At 39.9% G+C, this 13303-nt stretch overlaps 1 protein-coding gene across 1 annotated transcript in view; it reads left to right on the top strand.

Moving 5' to 3' along the window:
• The window catches only part of LOC145767551 (uncharacterized), a 36133-nt gene that overhangs the window by 17605 nt on the left and 5225 nt on the right, over positions 1-13303 (top strand). Inside the window, exons 8-9 of the mRNA XM_082579394.1 lie at positions 1018-1093; positions 2793-2950. Of these exons, the coding sequence (XP_082435520.1) occupies positions 1018-1093; positions 2793-2950 (234 nt within the window). The remainder of the gene's footprint in view (positions 1-1017; positions 1094-2792; positions 2951-13303) is intronic.

Here is a 13303-nt window from a genome sequence, read left to right on the forward strand (position 1 = left end):
CAGTCATAACTTTAAGGCATGTCCACCACGAAGTAAAAACTTTAGATTTTCTCTGGCCAGGGATGTGTCATTGCACTAGGCAGAGGGATCTAAGAAACTGTTTTCGAGTAAAATTTTCACAGATTTTCTTGGTCTGATTGTGTTTTTACTGGTCACAAGGAAGACACCTTATCAGTTACATTCTAAAAGAGCAAAATGCCTTGCGATACTTTATCTAGGCTAAATGATCCATTTCTTTACAAGATACAAAGGAACATTTCAATTTTATAAATTGTAGAAACATGTTTTTATATATGCGTTTCTTGAAATGCATGGATTATAATAATTTGTTGTTAACTGCTACAGTAGGCCTACAGTAGTTTATTTTAGCGAGCCAAATGTTTCATCTTGAAGAGGCTCTAAAAAGTCTCACTCCGCCCTCGCGTAGGCTAGCCTATAGGCGAAAGGCTACAATTGCAATGCACGACTGCACAAATACACGAAATTGCATGAAAACCTTGCGTACTTTTATATTGCGTACCGTAACGCTGGTATGCGGAAGAAATAGTCCTATGCACTGCCAGGATCACAATTGCAATAACTTTTGACAATTGCTTGAACAGTTATTTTAAAAGTAGGTTGCTTTTGTGAAGATTTATTTTTTTATTTTTTGTTGCTTTAGGTAAGCTATACAGTGTAAACAGGCCCGGATTTAGGGGGGGGCAGAGGGGGCAGGTGCCCCGGGCCCCCCGACTTTTGAAGGGCCCCTTACGTGGAAAAAATGTGATTTTGTGTTATTTTTTCTTCCTTTCTGCCTTTGAAGTTTCTGCAAAATTCTGTGCAGTGCTGGATAGATGCTACTGTAGACGCAGAGGTGGTTTTTCGCGCCGTAGGCGCGAAAAATTTTTTTGCAGGGGGGCCCCCCGATCTAAAAGTGCCCCGGACCCCCATCAGCTAAATCCGGCCCTGAGTGTAAAGTAGATATAACGACTTTATAAGATGCACTTACTTGTGTTTAAGTCTAGTATTGCTTTGCAGATTCTATTCAGTGATCACAGAAGTAGTATTGAAGATTTTCGTAGAGCGCTGCGGAAAATACCATACGATGGATCAGGTGAATAACAGAAACAGCTCAAATATTTACTTACTAATTTTTGGTTTTCATTTTGAAAGCTAAATGCAAACCCAAAATCTGGATAATTGTTGACGTATGCCAACTTAAAAATATTAACGTTTGGCCTCTCACTTTGAAAATTATAATTGCTTAATACTGTTGTATTTTTACCAGACCGGTGATAACAAAAACCGAATAAGTCCAAGACAGGCAAAATAAGTCGAAGTGAAACATTGTAGTCGATTGCACTACAGTGGTAGACTCACCTAAAATGATGTTAATCGCCATGCGATTTATACTAAAAAAACAACAACGCAAGAATGTAATTGAGGTAAAGAGTACAAAGCGCTGATTGGACTGGAACGCCGTGCGAGTTGTCAAATCAGGGGTTCGTACTCTGTAGAAAAAAATGTTACGTTTAACTAACGTAAGACCAGAACAAGTACAATTCATCTAAATCAATTTTTCACATTTTTGTTCCACGAAAAAGGTGGTGAAATGGAAATTCACTCGCTTTCCGATCATGTTATCCTCAAAGTGTTGAATTGGTTAGTTTGTTTTGGTTTTAACCCTTAGAAAGTCGGGCTCTTGGAGTCTTGCTCAGTTTGGGGGGGAGGGGGGCTGTCGATTCTTCTTATGCTTTAGGAGTGATATCTCTAATATTTTTTAAGGTACGGTTTCAAAATTTGGGATTCACTTTGAAAAATTATTCATGCTGAGCATATCCGAAAATTAAAACTATGTGAATTTTAGAACTGCTCATATACGTTGAAATGTTGAGGTGACTTATGACTGTAATTGTAGTGTGAGTTTACACATTGTTTTTGGTGGAGTAATGAAGAACATGCATTGCAATGTTGTGATTAATTTTTTTTTACATAATTTTACATACAGCCAATTCCCTTCACGCTGTGAAACAGTTAGGATTAACTAGACATGGGCAAAATTAATTACTTTAATCCAACTGGTGGGAAAATTTTGAACAATAGAATATGAAATATTTCAGAGGATGTGCTGAGAAATGCCTTATATCTCTCAATTTATAACCTTTATTCGCTCAAAATTACAGCTCAATAGAGGCGAATAAAAGTTGGAAAAAGTCAAGAAATCTCGTAGTCGCAGCCTCAGTGGTTTTAGAGATACAACTGTTGATACAAAAAAGTTGAATTGACAGCCCCCCCAATCTTCAAAGGGTTAAATCTTTATCCTTCGAATGATAAAACCTTGATATGTTATTCCTGGTAGCTTCGCATATGTGCAAAGGCTTTTGACGCAGGGCCGGTTACCGAGATTGGCAGAGTGAAGTTTTCCGATTGTTGAAGTGTTGTATCACTTATTTCTACCCAAGGTGTAGTAATTTGGGTAAGCGTAGTAGCTTAAAAACAAAAGACTGATATCAAGATTGAAGTGACCCCTCCACTCTCATCAGTACAGGAAATTCAATAAAATGAAACTCTTTTATCTTTATCTCCAACTGCTTGCATCAAGCATGGGAGCACCTTTACCTCTTCGCTGTCAGGCTTCTGGTGGCGCTATTGTAAATAATCTCCAATAACCATTACTATTTTTGATGCAAGCATGTAAATAGCACAACAAAAAACAAATTCTCTATGTCAACACCATTATTTCTTCTTATTTGAATAATAATTTTTTATTGGATTCTTTTAGTATTTATTGGACAATATTTATGTTTTTCCAGGGGCCAGAACCGGAAGAGCTCTCACTTATGCTGCAGAAAATGTTTTGCCAATTGGAAACAGATTATTTGCAAGAGATGTTGTGGTGTTAATTACTGATGGTGTGCCTACAGATGAATTCGCTCTTCCGGCAAAACGAGTTAGAGATACAGGAGCCGAGGTAAGCTGATTCAGATGAAGGTTTGTACAAAGTAGCCAATGTCTCAGTATACAATTGGACAGCATTGATGGCCTAGCTTAATTGAAGAGTTTTTTTTTACATATAGGCCTACGCATTGCCAGCAAATATTAATAATGATTTAGTTTGATTTCGAATCTCTATCCTCGAACTAACAAAGCCTTTGATAGGCTATTTCTGGTAGTTTTGCCTATTGGAGGCTTTGAACCGCTGACGCAGGGCCGGTTATCGAGATTGATAAAGTAAAGTTTCCGATAGTTGTTGCTGGAAAATTATTCCATCCTGTAGGGCGCTGCTAAATGGAGTGCAGTCCTGAGGTGCGTTGCTCAAGCGCTCACGCTGAGAGCCAAACTTGCGCCACTTGATCTTGAGTCGGGCCCCTGATCACTGAGCTTACGGGCAGAGTGTTTTTAAATTTTTGTATAAATTCTGCTAGAATTTATTCATATCAGATGACAGAACTATTTTTCAATTTATGGTTGCAAATAAAATAACAAGAGAAAAATTCAATTTAGCTGTGAAGCAGTTTTAAAAATTCTATAATGCTGTCTAATCAACAGCAATGTCTTTTGCTTGTTTAATGTCAATTATTATCAGCTTACTTATACAGTATTCGCTTTTACCATGTGTAGAGCTGCTAAGCTGGAAGATCAGGCCCGAATAAATAGCCCACAGTAAGGCTAGTTAGGCATTTCTTGTAAAATAAACAACTTTATTGCTACTAATGATAGGATAATTTACTTTACACCAACTGGTTGTAAAATATTTTCAATAATAAGTATCCATCATTCATTAGCCTATACTGACGATCTTTAGGCAATTCTCTCAGCTCTAGTGAGTTATTAGGCTATGTTCAGTTCAGAATTGAAAAAAACTGTTACATAAACGTTTGTGTTAGTAGGGGTGGGCAATAGGGTGCGGTGAAAAATTAAAATTTCAGAATTTCAACAAAAAGTATTGTTCCAGACAATGGTTCACCTAATCAAACGTCATATAAAAACCGTTCAAGTCTACTGAATATTACGTCATGGAAGTTGCTAGAAAATGTGCCAAAATTGCACCATCGTTAATAAGACTTGTGTCAAACCTGTTTGGACCTGTTTGGGCCTGTTTCGGTTTGAAACCTGTTTAAACATGAATACATTGGATTACTAGCTTTGGACACCTGTTTTGAATTGCGTGACAATGTCTTCATTTATTGCGTCACAGTTACTTTCTACGTGAATTTGAGATATTGATATCTATTCTGGTCATTCGTGAAATGGTTGCTTGAGAGTTAGTCGCACATTTAACTGTTGGCTTAGTGCTTGCTAGCTGGACAAAAATTCCGTCTTTTATCCAATTAATCTGTTCTGTGGTGACAGTTTTTAGCGGTGTACGGCGTTGCACCCCCTCGTTTTCGGTAGCCGCGGGCTAATTTTACAGAAATACACTGTTTGAAAAGAAGTTCAAGTGTGTGTTTCTTCGGTCATTACATGCAGACGAACGGATTTGGGAATCTTATGTTACAATTTTCCCACGAAGAGATTATGGTTTACCGCTGTGACCATAAAAAAATAAAAGACGAAGTTGTTGGTTGGTAGGCTACAGAAGCAAAGAAATAATAAAAGAAGATCTTGTTGGTTGGTAGTCTACAAAAGCAAAAGAAAATTAAAGACATTTCTTCTCAGTTTGGTACTGATGAAAAATAACTTTGACATTCATTGGCAAGAAAGAAGATTAAAGACAATCGATCTGTGCTTGAAGATTCAAGTCGAAGAATCCAAGCAAGTTTTGTGGACTTTTGGACTTCACATACTCGTACAGCTACGGTATCGTGCATTTAAATTCTTTTTTGTATTTTTACGGTCTTTGCATTTAAGTTTTTTATAACTTAACTTTGTGTGTTTGTGTAACTTAATTTTTTAATTGTTAAATTTAGCCCCAACATTTAATATGTCTACACTCGGTGGCGACAGGGACTCGACCGCCGTCGACTCGACTGAGTTTAAGCCTGATGATGTTCTTTGCGGTCGGGCAGGCCATTCTGGGGAGGGACCCAGTAACGATGAGGCTAAGTCAGTTCGAGAGGCCCGGCATCTTAGACGGGATATTTTGACTCAAATTGGGAAACTTTCTGTAGCCCTAGGTTCTTTGAGTGATAAGCAGGAACTGTTAATTTTTCGATCTAAGTTCTCTACTTTAGAAGAGGAATTGAGGCATTTCCATGCTCTTTTGAGTAAAATTGTTAACTCTGCAATCTTGGCAGAACTTCGTGATAGGGTAGATCCCGAATTTAACTCGTTAAAAAATAACTTCGAACAAAAAGAAAGTGAGTTCTCAGATAGGTTGGATGCTGACATACATCCTGAGGATAGCGCCTCAAATGTAAGCACTAGGATGTCTGAGAGCTCGTCACGGATAGTTGCACAAATTAACCTACAGTTAAGACGAGAGGAGCTCCAGATACAAGCTGAGGCCGAAGCAAGAGCTGCTGAGGCCATCGCGAGAGCTGAGGCCATACGAGCTGAGGCTGCTGCGAGAGCTGCTGAGGCCGTACGAGCTGAGGCCATCGCGAGAGCTGAGGCCGAAGCGAGAGCTGCTGAGGCCGCCGCGAAAGCTGAAGCTAGAGCTGCTGAGTTCGCACTCAAAGACGCTCAGTTGAGGGCCGAACAACGTAAAGAGGTAGTTTTAGCTGAATATCGTTCTGAGTTGGGCTCCCGGCGTAGCTCTAGAAGGGCTCTTCTAGGCATTCCAGAAGTGAACATCAATCACAGTTTAATTTACCTAACCTTTTCCAGACGCCTGTTGAATCCGTAAGTGGACCTGTACAATCCACATGTTTTCCAGCTGTTTCAGGAGGTCTCGGGGCCGCGGCTAAGGGTCTTCCGAAGGCTGTAGAGCCAAGGTCTGCAAATTACAACCGAACTCCTCCCCCAGAGCGTACAGGTCACGGGGCCGCCATTAGCAGTAATGCTTTGCCCCCTTCACAGTTTTCAGCGCCGCTAGTTTTTGATCGCCCAGCTACACGTAATTTGGGTGGTTGTGAGAGGCGTATCGCGTCTCCTGATTTTAACGTGTGTGAGGATCGTGATCGGGCTGTGCATGTGACTGAGCCCACTCAGCCCCTTAAGGGATATAGCTTGTCTTGTCCCGCTAAATCGAGTTCTCAACAGCAGGATTGCTTTTTTGAATACCAAAATAGTAAGACGTTCTTCGATAAGGCGGCCTTGATTGGTTACGATGGTAATAATATGCCATTTGTCTTCTTTAAAAATCGTGTTACGGCCTTGATGGCAGCTTCGCCCTTTAAGGGAACTCGTTTGACTTTGTTGCAAGCAGCTTGTGTTAGAACAGCTGCACAAACGATTGCTAATTTGATTTCCGACACTCCTGGCTTGTCAGAGGAAGACAGGATAGAAATGTCGTTAGCTCGCTTGTCCCAACGTTTTGGAGTTCGTGGAGGTCTTTTCGCAGAACCAGAAATTAGAAAGTATCGCTATGGTAGCAAATTGACTTCTATCTCTTCCAGTGATTTGAAAGAGTTTAAAGATGAATTGTCGCAGTGTTTGCTTTACGCGAAAGCTTATGGTCAGCGTGATAAATTAGAAGGACGTTTTGTTTTGGATTTGGCTAAGCGACTCCCGTTTGACGCTAAGCAGCGTTATCTTGACTTTTTAGGTGATCAGTATGGTAGCACTGAGGAACCTACTTTTCAGAGTTTGTTTGAATTTGTAGTACGGGAGGAAACGCGCAAGTCGACTGATTTTAGCATTATGCTAATGGGCGATTCTGGTGAGTCGCAGCATTTTAAAAAGTTTGGCAAAGGAAAATTGCCTTCATGTCCGGTTAGGCAGACGTCTGTAAAACCCCATGATAATGTCATGTCAGGAAGTTCGCAGTACTCGACTGCTGTTGGCGCACCGCGCGGTGGTGTAGCCAGACGTAGAGACATACCGGCATGTATTTATTGTTCGTCACGTGGTCAAGTTGAATATCATTTTTTGTCTAATTGTAAAGAATTTTTGCGCTTGACACCTAAAGGTCGGAGAGATGTCATTGTGAAAGCTGGCAAATGCTTGAATTGTTTGCGCCAGCATATGGTTAGGGATTGCGTTCATGCAAACAACTGTCGTAAGTGTGTCCCTAACAACGATAGGAAACACTATTTTCTTCTGCATGATTTTTATGTGACGTCACGTGATTCTCTGGATTCGGTTGGCAAAGATGATGCTGGTGCCAGAGTTCCTGTGCGTAATGTTAAGATTGGAAATGTGAAAGCAGCCTTTAACCGCGTTACTGCTGCTCGTGTTTTGAATCCAATGACTGGCAAATCGAAGTTGGTGTATTGTCAGCATGATCCTGGTTCGCAGTTGACGTTTGTTTCGAGTGATTTGGTGTGCGAACTTGGTCTTAAACCGTATGATAAAGCGTCGTTTAAAATGGATACTCTGGCTGGTCAGAAACCTACTTGTGCTGAACTTGTTAAACTCAACATTCAGTCGTTAGAGACGAATGAACTGTTTTGTGATATAACTTCGGTGGTTAACCCAGCTTGGGCTGACGATGTTAAGACTTTACCACATAAGCAGGATTTAAGTAGTTTCCGTCATTTTCATGACGTGAATATGTTTCATTTGAATGATTGTAGTACTGTAGATGTACTGATTGGAAACGACAACGCTTATTTGATGTGGGCGAAAGAAGAACGTGTTGGTGAAAATCGCAGTGAACCGCATGCTTTACTCACTCCTCTCGGTTGGTTGGCTTGTGGTGGTAAGTCACCCTTAGTTGAAAGCGTTGCTAAAGTGTGCAGAGTGCAGACGTCTTCAGAGTCGAATGTCATCTCTGGCTTTCAGCGTAAAATTGAGTCTCGCGATATGGAAATAGCAGACCTGAATAAAGTCATTCAGGATTTGACTTCGCAAAATGAAACCTGTGAATTGTCTCGCAATGACATTTTGGCTAGAGAACTTGTTGAACCGAATATTGAGTTGAAAGATGGTCGATTTGAGATACCTGTTCCGTTGAAGGAAAATATTGATCTACCTAACAATTTTGTGTTGGCGTCAGATAGAGCTGCTGCTTTAAGGAAGAAGGCTTTAAAACAACCTGAACTTCGTGATTTCCTTACTGACACCATGAAAGATCTTAAATCTAATGGCTATATTGAGCGTGCTGGTGAAGCAGGAAATGTCAAGGGATTTGAATGGTATTTACCATACTTTGTGACGTCACAATTAAAAAAGCGTATTGTTTACGATGGCAAGTCTGAATTTCGAGGAACTTGTGTTAATGATGTAATGTTTTCGTGTCCTGATTTGTTAAACTCTCTGGCAGATCTCTTGGCTAGATTGCGGCTTGGCAGATTTGGTTTCGTGGCCGATATGACCAAGTACTTTTTTCACATTTTGGACTCTTCAATACGTAAGCCCGATTTTATTGAACTGCTTACGTACACAGGCAGTGCCGTTCGGATCGTGAACGAACGCCCTTTGGTACCTTTGAGTGACGACCCTAGGGATTTTACTGTCATCACCCCTGCCTCACTTTTGACCCCATTCTTAGACCCATACTGTGCTGTTGGGCAACCACATGATCGTGACCAACTAAGAAGGGATTATCGGTTCAATTTGTCACTTTCTCAGCAGTTTTGGAGTAAATGGATCGATTTTTACTTGCCAGGGCTTCAGGGCCGGAAAAAATGGTTAAAAATGGCCGAGAATTTGGAGCCTGGTCAACTTGTAGTGGTAGGTTCTCTCCAAGACATTGGTAAACGTGGGAAGTATCAACTTGGAAGGGTGCATGAGGTGGTCCCACAAATTAGGAAAGGGAAGCCTGTGGTTCGTAGAGCTAAAGTTGCCATCTGCAACTATGATGAGAGTACGGGGAAAGTGAAAGTAGACTACGTGTTGAGGGATATTTCGTGCCTCGCCCCCGTAAAGAACACCTAAGTGTTAGGGTTTGAGCCTGGTTTTGTCTGCGGTGGCCGACACTTGTCTGAGCCCGGAACAGTCGGTTATTATCGCAACCATTGTATATAGCGTCATTTTAGCGTGTACCTATGGTACCAATTTCATGTATCGTCGTGTTTATTCTTATTGCTGTTCATTCTTTGCATGCCCTTTGCATTTGCGTATTAACTTAAACGTGAGTGATTCAAACAATTAGTGTATCATGTGTTTTTATTCATTGGCTCACAATTGTCGTCAATTCTTTTTTAGTTATGCCATGTCAGACTGTCATAACTAGGGGCCGCTATGTTCCAGACAATGGTTCACCTAATCAAACGTCATATAAAAACCGTTCAAGTCTACTGAATATTACGTCATGGAAGTTGCTAGAAAATGTGCCAAAGTTGCACCATCGTTAATAAGACTTGTGTCAAACCTGTTTGGACCTGTTTGGGCCTGTTTCGGTTTGAAACCTGTTTAAACATGAATACATTGGATTACTAGCTTTGGACACCTGTTTTGAATTGCGTGACAATGTCTTCATTTATTGCGTCACAGTTACTTTCTACGTGAATTTGAGATATTGATATCTATTCTGGTCATTCGTGAAATGGTTGCTTGAGAGTTAGTCGCACATTTAACTGTTGGCTTAGTGCTTGCTAGCTGGACAAAAGTTCCGTCTTTTATCCAATTAATCTGTTCTGTGGTGACAGTTTTTAGCGGTGTACGGCGTTGCACCCCCTCGTTTTCGGTAGCCGCGGGCTAATTTTACAGAAATACACTGTTTGAAAAGAAGTTCAAGTGTGTGTTTCTTCGGTCATTACATGCAGACGAACGGATTTGGGAATCTTATGTTACAATTTTCCCACGAAGAAATTATGGTTTACCGCTGTGACCAAGTATGTCTTAAATGGTGGCTCTACACCTAAAAACATGTCTGATGGTGTTTTGGAGTTGTTGCACCCCTAACTGTCCGTGCAACCTTGGAAAGTTGTATGCGGGGGCCCCAAAATCATAAAAAAATAGCATAACTCATGATCCATGCGTCGTAGAAAGTTAATTTTTGGCTCTATGGAATCAGAAACACTATGTTTCTATTTGTTCCCAGAGAACTTCTAACTCTAAGAGCAATAGAATTTAAGTTACGCATAAAAATCTAATTTCAGTGCCCAAGAGAACGAGAAAAGTTCAGAACAGAAATCAGAGTAAACGAAGAGAACTTTTTTCAGCTGGTTGATACGATTTATTTTGATGGCAGAAAGGATTTAACTCTAACCTTGGTACAAGAACAAACCGGAAAAACTTCAATGTCTACAAAATTGGAAGAACACTTCGTTGTTGTGGGTGAGCCAGAGGAAGTTTATTTGACACACTTTACAACAAGCAATAGTAAAGGAAAAACACTTGCTGAAAATTTGTATAATGTCTTGTCAGGAACTGATCTAGAGCATAAACTGAAAATTATTGATTCTGATGGAACTTCTGTGAACACTGGCAATATCAATGGCTGTATTGTAAACCTGGAGAGACACCTTCAACGCCCATTGCAATGGGTAATTTGTTTACTTCATTGCAATGAACTGCCATTTCGACATGTTTTCTCCTTACCAGATGGTTGCACAAAAAGTCCTGACAGCTTTTCAGGTGCAATTGGAAAAGAAATTGGCGGTTCAGTTTCTGAATGGCCTATTGCAGAGTTTCAGCCACTTCCAGTCGGCTGCATAGCCGAGTGGTAAGAGCCCTGGAACGGCAATCGAAAGGGTGCCGGTTCGACACCGCTCAAGAGCATGCGGCTGTGTCTTTGGCAGGACACTTAAAGGCATGCCTAAAGGTGGACACGAAGATTGGCTTCCTTGCCTTCCCGTCCACTTAATCTAAATCTTCAACCACCGGGTGTAAGTCTGGATACGACAAACAAAACAAAAACAAGCCACTTCCATATTCCACTTTCCCGAGTTTACCAAATGACGTTACTGATGATCTAATTCAGACCAATTCTACGCTTATAGAATTTGTTGGTGCATCATTTTAGGAGAAGTGGATGAGGATTTGAGATTTATGGAAGTAGGACCTATCGTGCACTCTCGGTGATTAACTCTTGGATGTAGAATTCTTCGAAGATATGTTTCAACTTCAACACCATCCAAGAACCTTAAAGTTTTGGCTGAATTTAGTTTGAAAGTATATTTTTCTTCTTGGTTTGACATCAAACTGAACAACAACATTTCTGATGGCAGCAAGAATTTCTTCAGAATGTTGCAGCGTGTTATCAAATTTTCAAATCAGCAAGTAAAAGATGAGGCCTTGAAAACTCTTCAAAGAAATGCTTATTTTAGCCACCACGAAAACATCTTGCTTGCAATCTTGTGTGACGAGGATGATGATATTCGAAGATTGGGTGTAAATAAAATACGAGCATTATGAAATCGCTCTACTTCTGGAAAAGGTTCTGGATGGCATCGAGAAGAAGAAGATGTGATTGTTGAAGATGTTGATAATTCCAACCAAGCAATTCGAAATTTGTTTTACCAAAACTTAATATCAAGGCAAAGTCATATCATGAACTTACTGATTTGGCACTCGAAAGCATCACAGAGCCACCTGCTGTCAAGGACTTAAGTGATGCTGATTAAAATGTGCTGTATGACAAACCTTTGAGTTTAAAGCATCCCTGTCACAATCAAAGAGTAGAGAGACATGTCAAGCTTGTTACTGAAGCTGCTGGAGCAGTAGCTGGTTTTAAAAAACGAGATGGCATGATACGCCAGCAAATCAAATCAAGAAAACTTATGAAACAGTTTCATACTAATCTTCAATTTACTGTCGACAAACTCTCTTAGAAAAAAATTGACAACACATCGTATTGTGTGTACTGATGCACTGGTTATGATTGTGTAATGTATTGCTTATGATTAATGTTCCACACGTTGATTAGTCAAGTGACAACATTTAAAGAGATTAGCTTAAGTACCGGTAATTAGCCCAAACTACAGAGTTTCTTGTCCCAAAGTATTTGAGCGCATCATACACAATTTTGCATCATTGTTTTGTACAGTATATGCACACTATAAGCCAGTGCTCCATTATCGAAAGTTTAAGTGTGAGCTCAACAGTCAAGCACTGACACATGACAAAAATGACAAATTTTTCTTGTTTAAATTTTGTCATTGGTTTGTCCAAACTTGTCAATTTTTTGATATTTTTGCCCACAATATGTCTCAAATTTAGATATTTGAGCATAACTTAAATTCTATTGCTCTTAGAGCTAAAAGTTCTCTTGGAACAAATAGAAACATGGTGTTTCTGATTCCATAGAGCCAAAAATTAACTTTCTACGACATATGGATCATGAGTTATGCTATTTTTTATGATTTTGCCCCCCCCCCCCGCATACAACTTTCCAAAGTTGCACGGACAGTTAGGGGTGCAACAACTCCAAAACACCATCAGGCATGTTTTTAGGTGTAGGGCCACCATTTAAGACATATTTTTTGTTGAAATTCTAAAATTTTAATTTTTCACCGCACCCTAGTGGGCAAATAAAGGCATTTTGAAAATAGTATTTCCAGGACCCAATTTTTTCATGGCCATTTTTCTCTTTGAATAAGAATCCGATGAGTTCTTTTGTCTATGACGTCATTTTAGGTTGGTTCAGCGGCCATTTTCAAAATGGCCGCTGAAAAATTGATATTGTCCATCAATCAGATGAAGATTTGATCATATGGGTCATGTAATATGTCTAAATATAAGTTGTTTGGGGCGTAGATTCTAAAAATTAACTCAGTTTGCGATTCACTGCATTGCTGTGGCGATATCATCTGAAAGTACGAAAAAAAAACTCTCTTTACATGAAAAATTAAAATTTTTTAGTGTGTTTCACCATCTAACAGAAAATAATCATACGAATATCTCATTGACAATCATTCCCGCATAATTATACATGCCAGTTCACATAATTCTGCTCAAAAGAGAGTCCAGAGTCGTCGTAATGTTGGATACTGGTTTTAGTACATTTTTAATGGAGGACTTCAGTTCTTCTGCACCAAATTTTTCAACCCGGTATCGTCCGTCAGCCGCCATAACTCGTCTCATTTGTCGAATTTCAGGTGCTATAGTTAGTCGAAGATGGCTAACTTCGGCTAAAAGTTGTTTTCCACTTAAACATTCCAATAAATCAAGCAATGTACTTGTAACTGGACCGCCATGCAACTTGCACAAGTCGATCTGAACTAAGGTCTTCTGTGTCTTCTTGTTCTTTAGATCTGCTTTTTTAATCAGTAAAAGTTTTTTTGTTGCCTCGAAAGTAGCCAGAAAGTCCGATTCCAGTTTTTTCATGCTGTTGACTTCTTCTGAGCATCTTGCCCATTTCCAGCGTGCTTTCTTTTCCAATACAGATTTTTGT

This window comes from Aplidium turbinatum, chromosome 3 (genome assembly GCF_918807975.1).
Source record: "Aplidium turbinatum chromosome 3, kaAplTurb1.1, whole genome shotgun sequence".
Lineage (NCBI taxonomy): Eukaryota > Metazoa > Chordata > Ascidiacea > Aplousobranchia > Polyclinidae > Aplidium > Aplidium turbinatum.